At 37.2% G+C, this 23,227-nt stretch overlaps 1 protein-coding gene across 1 annotated transcript in view; it reads right to left on the bottom strand.

Moving 5' to 3' along the window:
* Positions 1–2,565: 2,565 nt before the first annotated feature.
* The window catches only part of RP1 (RP1 axonemal microtubule associated), a 364,241-nt gene continuing 343,579 nt past the window's right edge, over positions 2,566–23,227 (bottom strand). Inside the window, 3 exon segments of the mRNA XM_035726960.1 lie at positions 2,566–2,933; positions 12,595–12,676; positions 22,490–22,568. Coding sequence (XP_035582853.1) covers positions 2,852–2,933; positions 12,595–12,676; positions 22,490–22,568 — 243 coding nt within the window. The 3' untranslated portion in view covers positions 2,566–2,851.

Genomic DNA, 23,227 nt, shown 5'->3' with positions numbered 1-23,227 from the left:
TGCCTTTTCAGCAAACTCAGAAATAAACACAGCTTCTCTCTCCTTTTTCCAGTTTTCAGGGTGTATCTATTATATAAAGGGGTTAGATGGAGGTAGTCCCAGAATCTGGACCATGTCCAAGAAAATGAGGGCTATGCTAATGAAGTAAACAAGAATCAACACAAAATGTATCAAATTCATATTTACACCACCTCCCTTTCTGAGGAGAAAGACTGTAAATACACAGCCGGATAGAATTGGGACACATCCAACTCCAATCTGTGTGGGGCAGAGGGGCAGGATTATGTTCAGTATTGAAACATATTGTTGTAGAGAAGTTTGTAGAAATAGAGGAATAGAGTGTAATTATTTGTATTTATTCCGTACAAATATGAGCTGAATCAGGTATAATTTAATATTCTACTCACTTAAAAGGTGTATTGTAATTTAAGGCAGGGATGATTCATGCATTTAATAGACACAGAGCACTTACTATGAGTCAGGCAGCATGCCAAGAACTAAATATACAGAGGAGCACAAAATGATCTCTACCTCCAACGAGCTTGCAATTTAGCAACGAGCAGTACTGATCTATGTTTAATTATGCATTATTCACTCAGTTCCCCACTCTGACAGAAGCCCCTCTGAGGGCAGGGAAAATGACTGAGCTGTTTGCCAGTTTATCCCCAGTGCCTGACTCTGTCTGTGTCTGGCACACAAGAGATGCTTAACAACTCTGCTTAATAAATGACTGTGTTTAGTCATTATCTGCTTTGTGCCAGGCACCACACAATAAGCATTATCAAGGACTAAATGTGGTTCATCACACTTTCCCACAGCCTGCTGAAACATATCAACTCTTCTTACCCCTAAGGTGATCTGTGGACCACTTTAGGAAAAAAAACCACTACTTTTAACTTCAAATCACTAAAGCTCTATTTCTTGATGTGTTTTCAAACTTAGATGTAAAATGTAGCATTTCTAAGGACTGGATTAGTCTTTTCATCATGGATTGGTAAAAGGTAAACCATGACAAGGATGGCTTCTATTTATTGAAATGATATTTACTGATCACTATATGCCAGGACCACTGGGCATTTATAAGATAATTTTAGGGAACATATAGGCTAACCCAAAATTTTTGTTGCATATAAATTCATTTTAATGTGTTTTAGGGAAAAATGTGACCACATCAATGATTTCATGGATATTATGAATATAGTTTAGAATGAGACTACGTTCCCTCCAGCCCAAAATGACCTGATTTAAGGAGAATTTAAAGAAAAAAAAGTTAAGTATATAAGGGTATAGGTGGGACTTGCATATGACAAGAACAAGAAGGTGGTGTGCAAGATTTGACTGCTTGGAACCATCTGTGTGATCTCACGGGATACCTGAAAACATGTGAAGGAAGGCAGTAGGTACAGGGTCACCATGTGTATGCATAGGGGCTGTGGAGCCAGATAACTGGGTTCAAATTCTACTATCCTATTTATTTAATTCTTTGAGCTTAGGCAAACCTCTCCAAGTTTTGGCTCCTTCATCTGCAAAATGTGATGACACTATTTACCTCACAGTGGCAGAACTGAGATTCAAACACAGGTCTCTTTGATATCAAAGCCAGACCATGGCCTCTCCTAGGCTAGCAGATGAATTTTATCTCATGTGCCAGTTTGAAGGGTTAGTAGAAGATGCCAATGGCACAGAGTTGACAAGTATATGATGCTAATTGAGGAAAGCGACAAATGGACAGAAGATGTCTGCCTTCATATGTGTCCCCTGCATGGCGCGCAGTGGCTGTCCACCATGGCTCCAGAGACGAGTTCCCAAAAGAACAAGTCAACGAGATCCAGCATGAAGTACAGTGAGAGTGTGATTTAACCCAGTCGTTTTCTTTTTACATTTTCTTCTTTATATTGCCACCAATACTAAGAGAGACATGCCATTATCTAGAATAAGACTTCTGCTTTAAAACTAACATATGTTGTATAAAAGTGTTTTACAGTAATCAAATGTTATGGACTTCTTCAGTTACCTTCTACTAAAGTCACCTAAATATTTCAGTAAACACCAGGTGTCAGATTTTCTGAAAAAGGAATGAGAAGAAACAATATTTTTTTCTCATACCAGTGTACTTTTATTTTTATTTTTCTAATTTAAATTCAAGTAGCCAATGTAAAGTACATACTTAGTTTCAGATGTAGTGTTCAATGATTCATCAGTTGCGTATAACCCCCAGTGCTCATCACATCATGCGCCCTCCTCAATGTTCATCATCCGGTTACCCCATCCCTCTACCCACCTCCCCTCCAGCAACCCTCAGTTTGTTTCCCATAGTTAAGAGTCTCTCATAGTTTTTCTCTCTCTCTGATGACTTCCCACTCAGTTTTCCATCCCTTCCCCTATGATCCTCTGTGCTGTTTCTTATATTCCACATATGAGTGAAACCACATGATAATTGTCTTTCTCTGATTAACAATATTTTTTTTAAAAATTTAATTCCAGTTTAGTTAACATACAATGCTATATCAATATCAGGTGTACAACATAGTGATTCAACAATTTTATACATTCTTCAGTGCTCATCATAAGTGTACTCTTAATCCCCTTCACCTATTTCACCCATAAGAAGAAACAATGTGTGTCCCTACCCCAGCTATCATAGACTAATCTTGGTCAGTTGTTGGCTGACTCTTCTCCCAACAGTTGAAGTTCTCAAAAGCAAAGAATGGGCCCAGTAAAAGCTGACCCTTCCCAAGTGTTTGCTTGAGTATGAGGGGAGAGCAAACACACTATCACCATCAGATCAATAGCATTTTGAAGACACCATGGAATGATAGACACATGTCAGCCCCATCTGGAGGCCACAGACTCAGTCTCCTCCTGCATGGTAGCTACCTTCTGCGAACAATACCCGTTCAGTCCTGCCATCATCTTGGTACTCATCTAGCCATCTGCCATGGGAAGAGAGAAGATAATTAATATGAAAGAGAATTTAAAGGCACATTACTTAGAATTGAAAATAAAATACAGAAAGAATTTAAAGAGGCCTTCAGGGAAAACCACAGAAATTTTAAAAACATTTAAGATTTCATGCTACACCAAATGATCTTTAGGAGTGTAACTTCAGCAAATCTTTGCCCTATACTTTAGTTGCAAGGTTACATTGATTCATCCGAAAATGCTGGATTTTAGGAACTTCCTATGGTAACATTACAAATATTCTAATATAAAATCAGTAAAAATTTCTCATTTGGGGTTTCCTAGTGGAAGCCTTTATGTCTCTCCTTTCATGTGACTGGTACGTGTATACAGTGGCTCAATCTAGAATAGCACTCTTCAAGAGAAATATAACACAAGCCACGTATATAAAAACAGTAAAAATTAAAAAGGTGAAATTATTTTTTGTATTTTTCATTTTAATAAATATAAAAGATATGAATGTTCGTTCCCTCCACCCCCTACCCAAATTCATATGTTTAAATTTTCTGGGATGTGCTTCAAGTCATGAGGTCCCTCCTGAATGAGATTAATGCTTTTATAGATGAGGCTCCCTTGCTTCCTCCACCACATGAGAACACAGCAAGTAGGCAGTTTGCAGCTTGTAGAGGGCCTTTGTCAGAACGCAATCCTGCTGGCACCCTGATCTTGGGCTTCCAGCCTCCAGAACTGTGAGAAATAAATCTGTTGTTTATAAGCCACCCAGTCTATGGTATTTTGTTATAGCAGCCCGAACAGACTAATACAGTTACATTCTTATTCATTCTACATCTTTGATATCTGACACGTACCTTATACCTACATCACCTCTGAGGTCAGAATAGGTGCAGTTCAGGAGTTCAGTAGACATATAGCTGCTGGACCCCATATCGGACAGTGCAGTTCTAGAAACACATCCACCTCCATCTGAATGCTGATTCTGCTAATCACAGTTGGGTAAGAAGCTTCATCTCTTTGTCCCTCAGCTTCCTCATCTGTGAACCACACGTATCACAGAGCCTCCTAGAAGTCAGCTGTGAGGATCACGGAGCTGCTGTGTGAAGCTCTGGCTCCACTGTGGAGCCCATTCCAAGATAGGAGTGCACCACATGCTAATGATCGGCACTCCTTGATTTTCTCCCCGCCAAGCAGAAGACCGATGTGTAAACCTTAGAGAGCCCACAACAGAGTAAATGCCCCCATGTTTGCTTTTTTTATTCCACAATAAAGTCCTAAATAATTTCCTCTCCAGAGACCTTTTCTTTTCTCATCAGTAGAAGGGAACTTGAGTCTAAATGGCTAAGGTATGCTGGGAAAACTAGCAAAACCTTTGTCTTCTAAACACTCCAAATCTCAGCAGAATTTCCAACAAATCAAGTTTTATGGTAAACTCAGTAATTTGCACAGGGACCTCTTCCTTAGAGGATAATGCACAAAATCCTGGGGATAGACACTAAATTAAAATTCCCAAAAAGTGTCGAAGAGACCAAGAGATGCGACTAACTCACCTATAACTTTTTTTAATTAACATATATAGTATTATTTGTTTCAGGGGTACAGGTTTGTGATTCATCAGTCTTATACAATTCACAGCACTCTCCATAGCACATACCCTCCCCAATGTCCATCACCCAATCACCCCATCCCTCCCATCCCCCTCCTCTCCAACAACCCTCTGTTTGTTTCATGAGATTAAGGGTCTCTTATGGTTTGTCTCCCTCTCTGGTTTCGTCTTGTTTCATTTTTCCCTCCCTTCCCCTATGATCCTCTGTCTTGCTTCTCAGTTTCCTCATATCAATGGTCATATGATACTTGTCTCTCTGATTGACTTATTTTGCTTAGCATAATACCCTCTAGTTCCATCCATTGCAAATGGCAGGATTTCATTTTATTGATGGCTGCATAATATTCCAGTGTGTGTGTGTGTGTGTGTGTGTGTGTGTGTGTGTGTGTGTGTATTTATATATATATACCACATCTTCTTTATCCATTCACCTGTTGATAGACATCTTGGCTCTTTCCATAATAGCCATTATGGACATTGCTGCTATAAACATTGGGGTTCAGGTGCCCCTTCAGATCACTACATTTGTATCTTTGGTGTAAATACCCAGGAGTGCAATTGCTGGGTCACACAGTAGCTGTATTTTCAACTTTTTGAGGAACCTCCATACTGTTTTCCAGAGTGGCTGTACCAGTTTGCATTCCCACCAACAGCATAGAAGGGTTCCCCTTTCTCCACATCCTCGCCAACATCTGTCATTTCCTGACTTATTAATTTTAACCATTCTGACTGGTGTGAGGTGGTATCTCATTGAGGTTTTGATTTGTATTTCCCTGATGCCAAGTGATGTTGAACACTTTTTCATTTGTCTGTTGGCCATTTGGAGGTCTTCTTTGGAAAAATGTCTGTGTCTTCTGCCCATTTCTTGAGTGGATTATTTGTTCTCTGGATGTTGAGTTTGGTAAGTTCTTTATAGATTTTGGATACTAGCCCTTTAACTGATATGTCATTTGCAAATATCTTCTCCCATTCTTTCGGTTGTCTTTTGGTTTTGTTGACTGTTTCTTTTGCTGTGCAAATGCTTTTTATTTTGATGAAGTCCCAACAGTTCATTTTTGCCCTTGCTTCCTTTGACTTTGGCGATGTTTCTAGGAAGAAGTTGCTGAGGCTGAGTTCGAAGAGGTTGCTGCCTGGGTTCTCCTCAAGGATTTTGATGGACTCTGTCTCACATTTAGGTCTTTTATCCATTTTGAGTCTATTTTTGTGTGTGGTGTAAGGAAATGGTCCAGTTTCATTCTTCTGCATGTGGCTGTCCAATTTTCCCCAACACCATTTGTTGAAGAGACTGTCTTTTTTCCATTGGATATTCTTTCCTGCTTTGTTGGAGATTAGTTAACCATATCCATTTCTGGGCTCTCTATTCTGTTCCATTGATCTATGTGTCTGTTTTTGTGCCAGTACCATACTGTCTTGATGATTACAGCTTTGTAATAGAGCCTGAAGTCCAGAATTGGGATGCCACCAGCTTTGCTTTTCTTTTTCAATATTCCTCTGGCAATTCCAGGTTTTTTCTGGTTCCATACAAATTTTAGGATTATTTGTTCCATTTCTTTGAAAAAAAAGTTGATGGTATTTTGATAAGGATTGCATTGAATGTGTAGATTGCTCTAGGTAGCATAAACATTTTCACAATATTTGTTCTTCCAATCCATGAGCATGGAACGTTTTTCCATTTCTTTGTGTCTTCCTCAATTTCTCTCATGAATATTCTGTAGTTTTCTGAGTACAGATCTTTGCCTCTTTGGTTAGATTTATTCCTAGGTATCATGGTTTTGGGATCAACTTATGTAAATGGAATTGACTCCTTAATTTCTCTTTCTTCTGTCTTGTTGTTGCTGTATAGATATGCCACAGATTTCTGTGCATTGATTTTATATCCTGCCACTTTACTGAATTCCTGTATGAGTTCTAGAGGTTTGGGATAGAGTCTTTTGGGTTTTCCACATAAAGTATCATATCTACAAAAAGTGAGAGTTTCACTTCTTTGGTGATTTGGATGCTTTTTATTTCTTTTTGTCATCTAATTGCTGTAGCTAGGACTTCTAGTACTATATTGAATAGCAGTGGTGATAGTGGACATCCCTGCCATGTTCCTGACCTTAGGGGGAAAACTCTCAGTTTTTCCCCATCTCAAATGATAATTGCTATGGGTCTTTCATAGATGCCTTTTTTGATATTGAGGTATATACCCTCTATCCCTATACTGTGAAGAGTTTTATCAAGAAAGGATGCTGTATTTTGTCAAATGCTTTTTCTGCATCTATTGAGAGAATCATATGGTTCTTGTTCTTTCTTTTATTAATGTATTATATTACATTGATTGATTTGCAGATGTTGAACTAAACTTGCAGCCCCAGGAATTAATCCCACTTGGTCATGGTGAATAATCCTTTTAATGTACTGTTGGATCCTATTGACTAGTATTTTGGTGAGAATTTTTGCACCCATGTTCATCAGGGATATTGGCCTGTGTTCTCCTTTTTGATGTGGTCTTTGTCTGGTTTTGGGATCAAGGTAATCCTGGCCTCATAAAATGAGTTTGGAAGATTTCCTTCCATTTCTATTTTCTGGAACAGTTTCAGAAGAATAAGTATTAATTCTCTAAATGTTTGGTAGAATTCCCCCGGGAAGCCATTTGGCCCTGGGCTCTTGTTTGTTGGGAGATTTTTGATTACTGCTTCAATTTCCTTACTGGTTATGGATCCATTCAGGTTTTCTATTTCTTCCTGGTTCAGTTTTGGAAGTTGATACATCTCTAGGAAGGCATCCATTTCTTCCAGATTATCTAATTTGCTGGCATAGAGTTGCTCATAATATGTTCTTATAATTGTTTGTATTTCTTTGGTGTTGGTTGTGATCTCTCCTCTCTCATTCACGATTTTACTTATTTGGGTCCTTTCTCTTTTCTTTTTGATAAGTCTGGCCAGGGGTTTATTAATCTTATTAATGCTTTTGGAGAAACAGCTCCTAGTTTCGTTGATCTGTTCTACTGTTCTTTTGGCTTCTATTTCATTGATTTCTGCTCTGATCTTTATTATTTCTCTTCTGCTGAGTTTAGGCTTTATTTGCTGCTCTTTCTCCAGTTCCTTTAGGTGTAGGGTTAGGTTGTGTATTTGAGACTGTTCTTGTTTCTTGAAGACTTGTACTGTTATGTATTTTACTCTTAGGACAACTTTTGATGCATCCCAAAGATTTTGAACCATTGTGTTTTCATTTTAATTGGTTTCCATGAATTTTTTAAATTCTTCTTTAATTTCCTGGTTGACCCATTCATTCTTTAGTAGGATGCTCTTTAGCCTCTATGTATTTGAGTTCTTTCTGACTTTCCTCTTGTGATTGAGTTCTAGTTTCAAAGCATTGTGGTCGAAAATATGCAGGGAATGTTCCCAATGTTTTGGTACTGGTTGAGACCTGATTTGTGACCCAGGATGTGATCTATTCTGGAGAATGTTGCATAGGCACTAGAGAAGAATGTGTAATCTGTTGCTTTGGGACTGAATGTTCTGAATACATCTGTGAAGTCCATGTGGTCCAGTGTGTCATTTAAAGCCTTTATTTCCTTGTTGATCTTTTGCTTAGATGATCTGTCCATTTCAGTGAGGGAGGTGCTAAAGTCTCCTACTATTATTGTATTATTGTCGATGTGTTTCTTTAATGTGTTTCTAAAAGCAAATTTATTAATTTGCTTATATAATTGGCTACCCCCATGTTAGGGGCATAGATATTTACAATTGTTAGATCTTCTTGTTGGATAGATCCTTTAAGTATGATATAGTGTCTTTCCTCATTTCTTATTAAGTCTTTGGTTTAAAATCTAATTTGTCTGATATAAGGATTGCCACCCCAGCTTTCTTTTGGTGTCCATTAGCATGGTAAATGGTTTTCCACCCCCTCACTTTCAATCTGGAGGTGTCTTTGGGTCTAAAACGAGTCTCTTGCAGACAGCATATTGATGGGTCTTGTTTTGTCTTTTTTTTTTTTAATCCAATCTGATACCCTGTGTCTTTTGATTGGGGCATTATGCCCATTTGCATTCAGGGTAACTTTTAAAAGATATGAATTTAATGCCATTGTATTGCCTGTCAGGTGACTTTTACTGTATATTGTCTCTCTTCCTTTCTGGTCTATGTTACTTTTAGGCTCTTTCTTTGCTTAGAGGACCCCTTTCAATATTTCCTGTAGGGCTGGTTTGGTGTTGGCAAATTCTTTTAGTTTTTGTTTGTCCTGGAAGCTTTTTATCTCCCCTTCTATTTTCAATGACAGCCTAGCTGGATATAGTATTCTTGGCTGCATATTTTTCTTGTTTAGTGCTCTGAATATATCATGCCAAACCTTTTTGGCCTGCCACGTCTCTGTGGATAGGTCTGCTGCCAACCTAATATTTCTACCATTGTAGTTGACAGACCTCCTGTCCCGAGCTGCTTTCAGGATTTTCTCTTTGTCTCTGAGACTTGTGAGTTTTACTATTAGATGTCGGTGTGTTGACCTATTTTTGTTGATTTTGAGGGGGGTTCTCTTGTGCCTCCTGGATTTTGATGCCTGTTTCCTTCCCCAAATTAGGGAAGTTCTCCACTATAATTTGCTCCAATATACCTTCTGCCCCTCTCTCTCTTTCTTCTTCTTATGGGATCCCAATTATTCTAATATTGTTTCATCTTATGGTATCACTTATCTCTCGAATTCTCCCCTCATGATCCGATAGTTATCTCTCTTGTTCTCAGCTTCTTTATTCTCCATCATTTGGTCTTCTATATCACTAATTCTCTCTTCTGCCTCATTTATTCTAGCAGTTAGAGCCTCCATTTTTTATTGTACCTCATTAGTATTCTTTTTGATTTCAAATTAGATTTTAGTTCTTTTCTTTCTCCAGAAAGGGATTCTCTAGTATCTTCTATGCTTTTTTCAAGCCCAGCTGGTATCTTTATACTCTAGTTCTGACATCTTACTAATATCCATATTGATTAGGTCCCTGGCAGTTGGTACCACCTCTTATTACTTTTTTTTTTTTTTTGAGGTGAGTTTTTCAGTCTTGTCATTTTGTCTTCCAGAAAGTGGTCACTTTTCTGTTCATATAATTGCTGCTTTTCTTTTCTTCAATCTCTTGTTGAGTTTGTAGGTGTTCAGAATGGTTTGATAACTATCTAGCTGAATAAGTGGGACCAGATAAAATTTAGGTCTCCTACTCCTCCACCATTTTACTCCTCCCCTAACTCATCTATAACTTGTGCACATCATTTAATCTCTTTAGGTGACATTTTTCTCATTGTCAGTGAGGCACAAGACTAAATGTTATTATGGTTTCTTCACATTTAAGGGAATAATATTAAGAAAATTTCCCTCTTTTCTTACTCAAGTAACCCAGGGCTCTCAAAGAGAATAAACAAGGGAAACCCTGTTAATACTCTTATAGTTCATTTGATGATAGTGCAATGGTATATCTGTGTGCAATATTTAATATGATGTAGTTTCATGCAGTAAAATGTTTAAGTCTTTTTACTCATATCATTGTTTCTTACACATCCAATGTCTAAAATTTGTAATTATTCCAAAATGTTGGCAGGCCCTAAAGAATAAAGTCACCTCCATCTTGACTTCTACTCCTTTATTTTACCAGTAAAATTAGTTTCAGCTCTGAAGAGAATATGACTATTAACACCTATTCTGGATGATTCTTGATTTTTAAAATGTGACACATTTATAAAAATAAAACCCTTCTATTTGCTCCTTATGTTATTCCATAGTTACCATAGTATGCAGAGCAATAAAACTATGTCATGTAATATTAAACATAACTTCATATGATATCAAATATCTAGATGTGATATAGAACCAAATGTTGTATATATGCTGCCCAATAGAGTAGCCACTATCTGTGGTTATTGAGTGCTTGAAATATAGCTAGCATAACCCAGGAACTGAATTTTTCATTTCATTTTATTTTAATTCATATATACATATTAGCTATAGGTAGTTAGTAGCTACCATATTGGACCATGTATATCTAGATTTTTAAAAATATAAGTTAGTGGGGCACCTGGGTGGTGCAGTCAGTTAAGCACCCTACTCCTGGTTTCAGCTCAGGTCATGATCTCAGGGTCCTAGAATTGAGACCCAAGTGGGGCTCTGCGTTCAGCACAGAAGTCTGCTGAAGTTTCTCTCTCCCTCTTTCAGTGCTCCTTTCTCTCTCTTTCTCTCAAATACATAAATAAATCTTTAAAAAATAAATAAATAAAATTTAGTAAATTATCTGGAGACTTCTAATTACTTGACATATGATTTAGAAATAAAAGTGAGCTTTTTTACTTCATTTGCAAGTGTAGCATTGTATCTAAAGATTTCTTTAATTCAAAATTGCTCCTATGACAATAACATTTATTATCATGGAGCTTCTAATAATTGCAAAGTACTTTTTCAGTTACTTTATGTACACTGTGTGAAGTCTTCAAACAACCCTACCAAATAGGTGTTATTATTGCTATTTTACATAAGAATAAACTGAGACTCACAGCGCTAGTCAGTGAAGGAGTTGTAATTCAAAGGCAGTTCTGAGAAACTTCAATCATTGCTTGTTTCATTCCCCATTAATAAAAAATAGATAAATTATTGCAAAAAAATAAAAATATAGTGTCTCTCTCCAGAGCTCAAATGTTACACAATGGCAATAACTACTATGATGCACGTGCATTTTAAATGGATGTGTATTTAGAAAACCAACAAAGATCAGAGAAGTGTTATGCATTTTGTTCATACAGAAAGCAACTCCTTATTAAGTTTCAAAAGAATAAATATTTCCTAGAACCAACTATTGTAAGGTAAAATCCACTCAGTCAACTGCCGAGTTTCTCTATGTGTCTGAAATAGCATACAACACTTTAGGAGACAGTGATGCCAAAACACCTGCTAAACTCAGAGCACATCCAGCTCTCTGGCTTCATTTAGTACCACATCCCTCCTGCCTTATTCTAGCGTTAAGTGGGAGTTCTCTCAAGCAAGACAAGGGTGCTTCATTTTTTTATCTCTAAATATCCAGAACTTGGCATAGGACCCAACACCTGGGAGGCATGCAATGTTTCTGCATACATAAAAAGATGAACAAATGAATGTACACAATGCCTGAGTTCTTTAGGTTCAAGGAATGTGCAATCACATAGACATCCACCCTGGCACCTGGGCTCTCACATAGGTCTCTATCATGGCCCTGAGGGCATTAATGTTCATTCTCACATGGGCATCCACTGAGTCCTTTCAGGCAAGGACTATATGCCTTATCACTGGATCTCTTTATTCCATTTCTTGATACGATAGGTGGTCAATTACTATTTATACAATGACTGAATGAATGAATCAGTATATTCTATAGATTAATTAATAACAGGGAAATTAGTTTTGTAATTTTTATTCATAGTATACTTTGTTTTAGGATATATTTGATATTCGATTCATAACAACCCTAAGAAAAGAGGGACATCTGATTTAAACATTCTCATCATAAAATTCTGAAAACTGAGGATCAGAGAGTGTAACTGATACACCTATAAATGGCCCAGGAGTTATAAAGTTGCCCTTGCAACTTGATTCTCCTAATTTATATTCTATCTATACCACATTAGAATAATGCTTTAGAGCTCACAGCTCATATACATAACTTCATTTGATTTTAAATGAGTCCGATGAGGTAGGAGGAACAGGTATTATTCCCATTTTACATATGAGGGAATTGAACGTCTGGGAAGTTGACAGTAGCAACCATGTTTGCAGAATGAGCAAGAACACAGCAGGTATTTGAGAAACACATCAAGTACCAGTTTTCTAAGTCCTAATTCAATTTTCTTTCCATTTCAGCATGCTTATTCCAGAAAAGAAAAATATTAAATAATACAAATAAAGAATTTCTAGTGCTGTAAGGAACAGCTTGCTGAGGAGAAAGGCCTTCAGCTCCGGTATTAAAGGAAGGGGTGATGCGACCAGGTGGATGGGGGGACTGGGAGCGGGGCTTGCTGATGACGCAGCTGAAATGGACTAGACAGAGGGGAGCATAATTCTGCATAATGAGGAATTAAGTAACAGCATACCGGTTGCATGGAAACAGCACCTCTTGATTGCCATCTTCCTCTTCAGATTTAACAACAATACTCTCAAGAAACCATCCATTACCTGTTAAATAGACAAAGGAGATCACGTTCTTTTGCATAAAATATAGTACTGCTGTGATTTTATTCATAGACTGTCCAAATTTTCAAAATTTGGGTCCAAAATATGCACTTCCAAATTATACCAGGAAAGAAATGAAAGTGTGAGTGAGGGACCTAATTATACAGAGTAGTAGAAGCAGAGGAAAAGAGAAGATTCCCTATCAGGTACAAACTCTCTAAATTCCTTTAAAAGTATTTAAGGGCCAAGAACAAAAAGAAATAAATTCCCATAGATATGTTTCAGTGCATTATTTATAGAAGGTTGATAGATTTAAATCATGATGTAAAGTCACAATAATCATCACTCTTAATGGTGAAAATCTAGAAGTTATCACTGATTACTGCATTTGTCAATGCAACTAAATAAAGAGGAAAGAGAAACGGAAGGAAGGAGAATAAAAAGTACTAAATGTTGAGAAAGAAGAAACAGAACTGTCATCATTCATGTGTAATGTGACTTTCTAAATTAAGAACCCCAAGATGTTGCAGAAGATAGTGAGAGATGAAAAAAATGATTACATAATAAATATATAAAAACCTATTACACTTCTATTGACCCAGAAAGGAAGCGTTAAAAAGCATAGTTCAACAAAAGCAATCATGTTGAATTGCTATAAAAATTTAAGAATGTAGGGGTAAATCTAAAAACAGATACAGTATAATTTATAGAAAAATTACTGGGGCACCTGGGTGGCTCAGTAGGGTTAAGCATCCAACTCTTGATTTTGGCTCAGGTCATGATTTCATGGATCTCATGGGTAGTGGGATCAAGTCCCCCCCACCCCCCAGGCTTGGGCTCTGCACTCAGCAGGGGGTGTGCTTGGGATTCTCTCTCTCCCTCTCCCTCACACACACTCTGGTGCTCTCTCTCTAAAATAAATAAATCTTTTTAAAAAAGAAAAATTATCTAAATTAAGCATAACAGCAAAGAAAAAATAAATAAATAACTATTTCATATTCTTGAGAGTGAAGAAATTATAGCGATGTCAGTTTCTCTCAAACTAATCTAAAGCCTGAATATAATTAAATCAAATTCACCATAAGTTTTACCAAGAAAATTGACAAGCAAATGATAAAATGTATATGGATATGTGAAGCCCAAGAATATCTCGGGCACTCCTGAATTAGATAAAGTAAGGTAGGTGAATCATCCTTCCAATTACCAACATTTGTTATAAATCTATACTAATTAATACAATACAGAATTGGTGCTGGCATAGATAAATCGACTGATGGAACCAGAGAAAGGACTCAGAAATGACCTGCACATCTATACAAACTCATTATGAGCAGTCTGTGTTTTGCTCTTGGTGCAGAAATGTATGAAGGACTGCTCACTGGAAATGCCATCTTCATCAATGAAGAAAATTATGACTGTTCATTTGTTAAATATTTTTGCCAAAATATCAAAAACTCCCTTACTGTCAGTTATAAATGTATAAGAAAATTAAAAAATACCAATGCTAATATTTAGTATGCTGTAATTGAAAAACATTAGAAACAGTGAGAATTAAAAGGTATATTTCTGGGGTGCCTGGGTGGTTCAGTCATTAAACGTCTGCCTTCAGCTCCAGTCATGATCCCAGAGTCTTGGGATTGAGCCCTGTATCGGGCTCCCTGCTCAGCGGGAAGCCTGCTTCTCCCTCTCCCACTCCCCCTGCTTGTGTTCCCTCTATTGCTGTGTCTCTCTCTGTCAAATAAAATCTTTAAAAAAAATAAAAATAAAAGGTATATTTCTTTGTTAAAAAACTTATGAAAGGTAGTCTAAATGGTGCTTGCCTTCTTTCTCTCATCACATAACTTATAATAAAGAGCAAGCATCTTTTTAATTCTGAATAGCCAAAGGAATGTTGAAAAAGAAAACCAAAGCTGGTGGCGTCACAATTCTGGACTTCAAGCTCTATTACAAAGCTATAATCATCAAGACAGTATGGTACTGGCACAAAAACAGACACATAGATCAATGGAACAGAATTGAGAACCTAGAAATGGACCCTCAACTCTATGGTCAACTAATCTTTGACAAAGCAGGAAAGAATGAAACTGGACCATTTCCTTACACCACACACAAAATTGAAAGACCTAAAGGTGAGACAGGAATCCATCAAAATCCTAGAGAACACAGGCAGCAACCTCTTCGCCCTCAGCCGCAGCAACTTCTTCGCCCTCAGCTGCAGCAACTTCTTCCTTGAAACATCGCCAAAGGCAAAGGAAGCAAGGGCAAAAATGAACTATTGGGATTTCATCAAGATAAAAACTTTTGCACAGCAAAGGAAACAGTCAACAAAACCAAAAGACAACCAACATAATGGGAGAAGATATTTGCAAATGACATATCAGATAAAGGGCTAGTATCCAAAATCTATAAAGAACTTACCAACTCAACACCCAGAGAATAAATAATCCAATCAAGAAATGGGCAGAGGACATGAACAGACATTTTTCCAAAGAAGACATCCATATGGCCAACAGACACATGAAAAAGTGTTCAACATCATTCGGCATCAGGGAAATACAAATCAAAACCTCAGTGAGATGCCACCTCACACCAGTCAGAATGGCTAAAATTAACAAGTCAGGAAACGACAGATGTTGGTGAGGATGTGGAGAAAGGGGAACCCTTCTACACTGTTGGTGGGAGTGAAAGCTGGTGCAGCCACTCTGGAAAACAGTACAGAGGTTCATCAAAAAGTTGAAAATAAAGCTACCCTATGACCCAGCAATTGCACTACTGGGTATTTAGCCCAAAGATACAAATGTAGTGATCTGAAGGGGCACCTGCATCCCAATGTTTATAGCAACAATGTGCACAATAGCCAAACTATGGAAAGAGCCTAGATGTCTATCAACAGATGAATGGATAAAGAAGATATATATATATATATATACCACATCTTCTTTATGGCAACATTCCCATACACACACACACACACACACACACACACACACTGGAATATTATGCATCCAACAAAAAACAAGAAATCTTGCCATTTGCAATGATGTAGATGGAACTAGAGGGTATTATGCTAAGCAAAATAAGTCAATCAGAGAAAGACAAGTATCATATGATCTCACTGATATGAGGAATTCTTAATCTCAGGAAACAAACTGAGGGTTGCTGGAGTGGTGGGCGTGGGAGGGTTGGGGTGGCTGGGTGATAGACATTGGGGAGGGTATGTTCTATGTTGAGCACTGTGAATTTTGTAAGACTGATGAATCACAGACCTGTACCTCTGAAACAAATAATACAATATATGTTAAAAAAAAAAAAAAGAAGACAGTAAGAAGGGAAAAATGAAGGGGGGGAAATCGGAGAGGGAAATGAACCATGAGAGACTATGGACTCTGAGAAACAAACTGAGGGTTTTAGGGGGGGTGGGGGATGGTTTGGCCTGGTGATGAGTATTAAGGAGGGCATGTATTGAATGGAGCACTGGGTGTTATATGCAAACAATGAATCATGGAACACTACATCAAAAACTAATGATGTAATGTATGGTGACTAACATAACATAATAAAATAAAATTTAACAAAAAAAAGAAGTAAAAAAACAGCTGAGAAAAACAATTGAATCAGTTTTGTACAATGCTTCTGGTATGAATTAAAGATACATGTATATATATGCTCTGAAATAAAAAATTGTGCAATAAAAAAAAGGAGGGCACATGATGTAATGAGTACTGGGTATTATATAAGATTGATGAATCACTGACCTCTACCTCTGATGCTAATAATACACTATATGTTAATTAATTGAATTTAAATTAAAAAAATTAAATGAACGGTGGGGAAAAAAGAGCGTCTTTTCTATGCCCTTGAAAATTGTCTAACTCCTTTCTAAGTTTCCATCAGCTTCCTCCATTTTGTCCTCTGTGCTTCCAATATCATTAAACATCTCTTAGAGTTGCTTTAATGGGAAGTTTTTAGCAGCATCACTTCCTCTGGGACATGTTCATCATTTTTGTTACCCTCATTCATGGGTGTAAGGTCCCTTCTCTGGGTTCCTTGGGCTGTTTATCTAAAGTCTCTCCAACAGTGACAGTGGCAACATTCCAACAGTCAGATATTTCTTCTATAACTATCTCCATTTCTGTTTGATTTCAACTTCCATCCCAGCATTCTCACTTTTATTTCTTTGATGTGCTTGTATCTTTGAATTATACATTTTTGTAAAATGTCATATGGGTTTATTACTGAGAGACAAGGAGTCAATATAGCTATAGGCTCTTCTGGCTGTGCATGAAATGTGTAACAGACTGTGAAAGACGCCAAGTGATTGGCTCAGGATCAGGATCAGATCCTGACGTAAAGTGATTGGATCAGATCAAGATGTGCATCTGTTATGTACACAGTGATTTGTGGACTGAGGACGTGGCAGTGAAGTTTGTACTTTATGCAGTTACAGTTAGCATGCCATGATAACTGAAATTTGAACCATGTTGTTGAGGGACCTGTGTTATTTAAATTACTGTCACTAAAATTTGTGCATACAGATACATGCAAAGTAAGAACTGCCCTATATCTGACAAAAGTGACTTTGTAGAGCACAACAGGAAAAGACGCGGTGACGATAAACCATGACGTTACAACTGGTTATCCATATGGGAAAAAGTAAAATGGATTACATCTTTATGTCATACACAGAAATCAACTGCAGGTGGGTCAAATATCTAAATCTTCAGGGCAACACTTTATATATTTTCTTCCTTCCTTCCTTCCTTCTTTTCTCTTTCTCTCTCTCTCTTTCTTTCGTTCATTCTTTCCAATACCTCAAGGGTAGAGAAGGCTTTCTAAAGATAAGAAATCTGATAATTAGAAAAAATACCATATTGTTAAATTGAGACAATATTAGGAATTTCAATTTATCAAAACATACTCCACACTGCACAAGATATTGTGGTAGTAACTGCTAGCTGATGTCCCCTTCTTCAATCACTGCAACGTTAGACCCACATTTCCCTGATGACTTTGCAGCTGGAGATAACTGTATGACTAATTTCTCAGTAATGGGATGTGACCAGAAGTAGTGTGAGCAGTTTCTACCTCACTTACTTAAAAGATACTGTTGCCAGGAATTTTCTCTTTTTTATGTGATGTGACCAGCTCTGCCCACTGAGAGGAGGAAAAGGTCTAGATGGTGGTATAACAACAAGATGCAAGGACCCTGGTCCCCGATGACTGGCTAGAGCATACCCCTCATAACTGCTCACTTTGGAACTGTTACCTGAGTGGGAAACCAGCTTCTATCTTTTTAAAACCCTTTCTGAGCATTTTTTTATTAGCCATCCATTGCCTTTGCCATAAATATTATAGATAAGAACATGTATTTCCACAGAAAAGGAAATTCAATAGACAAAAAAAAAAAACAAAAAACACCTCACACTTCTTAGGAATCAGGGAAATGCAGATTAAGGCCACAGTGAGATACCATATTATACCCCAAAATTAAGTGTACCAGGTGTTTGTGAGACTGTGACACAATAGAAATTTTTATGTACCGTAAGAGTAAAATTTAGTAAAATCACTTTTGAAAAAGCAGTTTACATGAGAGACTATGGACTCTGAAAAACAAACTGAGGGTTCTAGAGGGGAGGGGGTGGGGGATCTGTTAGCCTGGTGATGGGTATTAAAGAGGGCATGTTCTGCATGGAGCACTGGGTGTTATATACAAACAATGAATCATGGAACACTGCATCAAAAACTAATGATGTAATGTATGGTGATTAACATAACAAAAAAAATTTTTTTAAAAAGCAGTTTATTTTATAAAGCTGAATAGAATCCATAGTTTTTGGCCCAGCAATTAACTTCTATGGAGTTAGCCTGAAGCAGGCTTTCTCAGCCTCAGCATGATTGAGATGTTGGGCCTGACAATTCTTGGTTGAGGGGCTCTCCTGTGCATTGTAGGATGATTAGCAGCATCCCAGGCCTCTACCCACTAGATACTGGTAGCACCCTCTTCCCAGTGTGCCAACCAAAACAAATCTCCAGATATTGCCAAGTGTCCCTGGGGGAGGCACAATCACCCCATCTGAGAACCACCACCCTGGAGGAACTCTGGCTTCCATGCACCAGGGGACATGCACAAGAATGTTCATTTCAATCTGTGACAGCTAGACTGGAAACGACACGATCACCCATTAACAAGAGATGAATAAATTCATTATGTGCAACCATGCAATAGAATATTATGCTCATGAAAACTTTATCTAGAGCATCACACAAGAAAGTGGATGAATCTTGGAAACACAATCTTGAGTGGGAAAAAAAAAAATCAAGTCATGTAAGATTCCATACAGCACGTCAAATTTTAACAAAGCACAAAAACTATCAGAAGTATTTTCAAGGATGCCTACATAATTAATAGAACCTTCTTTTTTTTTAAGCAATGATAAGAATACCAAGAAATGATAAAGAAAAAACTCAGGATGTCTACATTGGGGGAGAGGATGGGTGCAGTGAACACAGGTAGGACCACTGGTATCAATAATGTTTTGGGATTAACTTGTATGGTGGGTTATCAAATTTATATCATCCACATTTCGGAAAGAAAAGAAAGGAAAACATAGTCTAGATACCCTAACTATCATGGTATCTTTTTCTTTTAATGAAAAGAATGTGTAGCATATAGGAATGAGAGTTTAAATAATTTAAAAAGAATTTAAAGTAATTACAGGCATACCTCATTTTATCGTGCTTTGCTTTATTGCACTTCGTGGATACTGCAGTTTTTACAAATTGAAGATTTGTAGCAACCCTGCACAGAGCAGGTCTATCTGCACCATTTTCCCAACAGCATTTGCTCACTTCATGTCTCTGTGTCACCTTTTGGTAATTCTTGCAATATTTCAAATGTTTTCATTATTATAATATTTGTTATGGTGATCTTTGATCAGCAACTACTACTCAGTGCAAGTTCAAATGATGGTTAGCATTTTTTAGCAATAAGGTATTTTTTAATTAAGGTACATACATTGCTTTCTTAGACATAATGCTATTGCACACTTAATAGACCACAGTACAGTGTAAACAGAACTTTCATATTCACTGAGAAACCAAAGAATTCATTTGACTCACTGTATTGCAATATTTGCTTTATTGCGGTGGTCTGGAATGGAAATCTGCAATATCTTGGAGGTACGCCTGTCCTTTCAATTTCCCAAAATTGAATTTCAAGTAGTTTCATCCCATCAGTCAGAGAAAAACCATCAAGATTTCCAAGTATCACACCAAAACCTAGCCCTCACTCCGAGCCTACCACGTTTTCATCTTTCCTCAGAGAACTTCGTGTTCTTCTGAACTATGCTACGTATCCTTGCCATATGTCCAATAGCACTCCAAGGGTCACTTTCAGAGCTATGAGTCATATTTTATTACACTTACTTATTTCATATGTGTCTGCCCCCACTAGGACCCACCTGCAAGGGCTGGGACCACCTGCATCTTCTTCACATTTGAATGCCCAGCCTCTGGCAAAATGCCTGGCACATAGCAGCCCCTCAGCAAAGAACTCTGACATCAGAAAGCAGTGCTTGTTAATGACTGCCTTGAGGACCACATGAATCAGAATCAGAATCCCTTAAATTGCTTATATATACATACTTTATATATATGTGTATATATATGTATTTTAAAAATATATAATATAATTAAAAAGTTATATTTTATATTATTTATTTATATGTCATATATTTATATTATAAAATATGTATATTTTAAAGCATATTTCTGATAACTCAATACCTGCTGGATCAGAATCTCTGGGGTGGGCCCAGGAATCTATTTTGTATGTTTTAAGACACTGAGATAATTCCTGAATATTCTGAAGTTTTACAAACTTTGCTAAAAAGGTAGGGCTTTCCTGAAGCTTTCTATTATTCTATTTAAGAGTAGATATCTACAGATACAACTACATTCAAGTTAAAACAATAATGTGGTAAGTAGCTTCTCTTTCTACAAATGAGAAGGGGAAAAAAGCCTTGATTTAGCTGAAGTCATTCTCATACCTGTACAGGTTTTGTTCATCAATGCTTCATTGGAAAAAATGGCTATCTAGAAGTTTGTTGCGTCCTCAGCCCAAAGCATTTTCTATGTGAGTCACTTGGCTCCTTCAACATATTTAAAATCACAATGCTTCTCTCCTTTTCCCTTCTGTCATTTTTATCCTTTGCATCAACCAGCCTTGGTAATGACGTAGCAACCTTCACATGTGTGGCTTGCCCCTTCATATAATTCCCTGATTCTTCTTCCTTTCACCAGAAACGATCCCCTGTGATTGCTGTGCTGACTCTTGTTTCTACAGTCCTGCGACATTGGCCCTTTCTGTATTCAGGGCTTCCTTCGCTCATCTCCGAGAGGAGTCTCAAAATAATTTTCTAAACGACAGCCTGAGGAAGCCAGGGACTTCTGCTAACTGCTCTGTTCTGACCCACGCCCCAGTCTCCAGTGTTCGCCTCTCACTAGTTGTTCTGCAAGTCCCTGCACTGTTTGTGGAGGAGATTTGGCATAAAGTCAGGACAATGCCAGTTTCCATCCATCATGAAAATAATGCAAAAGTCATACCCCTCTGCAGCGACACTATGTAGAGAAGGCAGCATACTGTGTCTTTCTATTCAATTTCTTATTTCTGTCTCTTTCTAATAATTTTCCCTCTATGATCCTCAACTCATTTCACCACGTGTCCATTCTTTCCATACACTGTTACCTTCCCTTTTCTTTTTCCTTTCTTTTTGGTTCACATCCAGAATAAATGCGCTTCTTTCTTGCAAAGGCCATTTTAAACTCTCCTCATTCCTTTTCAAGGATTTTACTCAAAATTGTTCCACTGATTTAAATCCATTCATTCAATAAATGGTCATTAATTAAACTTCCATATTATTAAGCACTATACTAGGAAAGAGAATAAAGATGAATAAAATATAATTCCAGACTTCAAAAACTCAAAATCAAGCAGAAGGTAAAAAAAAAAAAAAAGAGTATAGAAATAAATGTAATAAATGATTTCAGTACTATGACATAAGTTGTGATATGTAGCTGCATTCTAGCAGTAAAAAATACAGGTTCTAGAGACAAACACCTAAGTTTGAATTGAATGGCTCTACAGGAGGGAGGGAAGAATATATTAATGAAGTAGAATTGACAGGGCTTGGTTAATAGGTGTGGAGGCGGTAGAAGGCAGAGAGGAAAATGAGGAATCAAACATGATTCTCAAGTTGCTGGTTTGCTGAAGAGTATGCGGTGGGGGACCCAGGAGAAACACATCTGCAGGAAACATGATAGATGCAATTTTGAACACTGCCTAGTAGGTCTGGAAATTTTGTGTGCAGGTACACACACAATAAAGTTTTTGTCTTCTTGGGAAATTTCCTTCATAGTAACATAGCAGTGAGCTTTTTAAGTCATACAATAAACCTAACTTGACACAACTTCTTCTAACTACATAATTTCTTAAAAGAAAATTATTTTCAGTAGCTCAGTCAGTTAAGCATCCGACTCTTAATTTCAGCTCAGTCATGATCTCAGGGTGTTGAGATGGAGCCCCATGTTGGGCTCTACACTTAACAGGGTGTCTGCTTGAGATTCTCTCCCTCTCCCCCTCCTCCCACTGTCTCTGTCTAAAATAAATAAATAAATAAAATCTTAAATTAAAAAAAAGAAAATTATTTTCTATCTCAACTTTATAAGACCTGTATATTTATCTTTTTATTTCACCTGCCTTTTATGCTACTTTTAATAAATTCAAAACAGACTTCTTACCAAGAAAGCACATCTTACCTGGACCTGTCCCATCGTGACTAATCAGAACATTCTTCAGTTTTCCAAGAGACACTGCCTCAATGGAAAAAATATCAACCTGTATGATAACAAAAATAAACTGAATGACCATTAGGATATTTCCTTTTTCTAGGAAAAAAATAGCATTATGAGTACTATATCAGTTCATCACTATATTGCTATGTATTGCTATATTCTTATTATTACTATACTATAAAAAATTTCCACTACTATTTTATATGCAGTCCTACACTATGTCTTGTGAGACAAATATAAGCAAGTAACATAATTTTTGGCCTCCTTAATCATACGGTCTAAATAAATCTGAAAAAGATTTTCAAAATATAATCATAACATTTAAGTCTACCATTAGTAGTGATAAGAATAGTTGATATCGCCCTCACTATACACAAACTCTTCTAAGTGTTTTTCATATATTTAATCCTCAGAACGACCCATGAAGTAAGTACTACTCATTGTCATATTTTACAGTTGAAGAGATGGAGACATACAGAGTTCAATTACTCACCCAAGGTCAACATCTAGTGAGGGACCAAGCCAGGACTCAGCCCCCAGCAGTCTGCCTCCAGAATGTAGGCTCTCCACCACTGGTGTCTGCCTCTCAGTAAAATTTGTTTCTAAATCAACCATGCATTGCAATAGCTACATGTGCATGCATATACAGATGAAGTTTTAAATAAACTATTAACTAGATATGTAGTCTACAAATTAAAATAC

Source organism: Zalophus californianus, chromosome 4 (genome assembly GCF_009762305.2).
Source record: "Zalophus californianus isolate mZalCal1 chromosome 4, mZalCal1.pri.v2, whole genome shotgun sequence".
In the NCBI taxonomy this organism is placed as follows: domain Eukaryota; kingdom Metazoa; phylum Chordata; class Mammalia; order Carnivora; family Otariidae; genus Zalophus; species Zalophus californianus.
The sequence above is the reverse complement of the archived record's forward strand: the minus strand, read 5'-3'. Positions and strand labels throughout refer to the sequence as shown.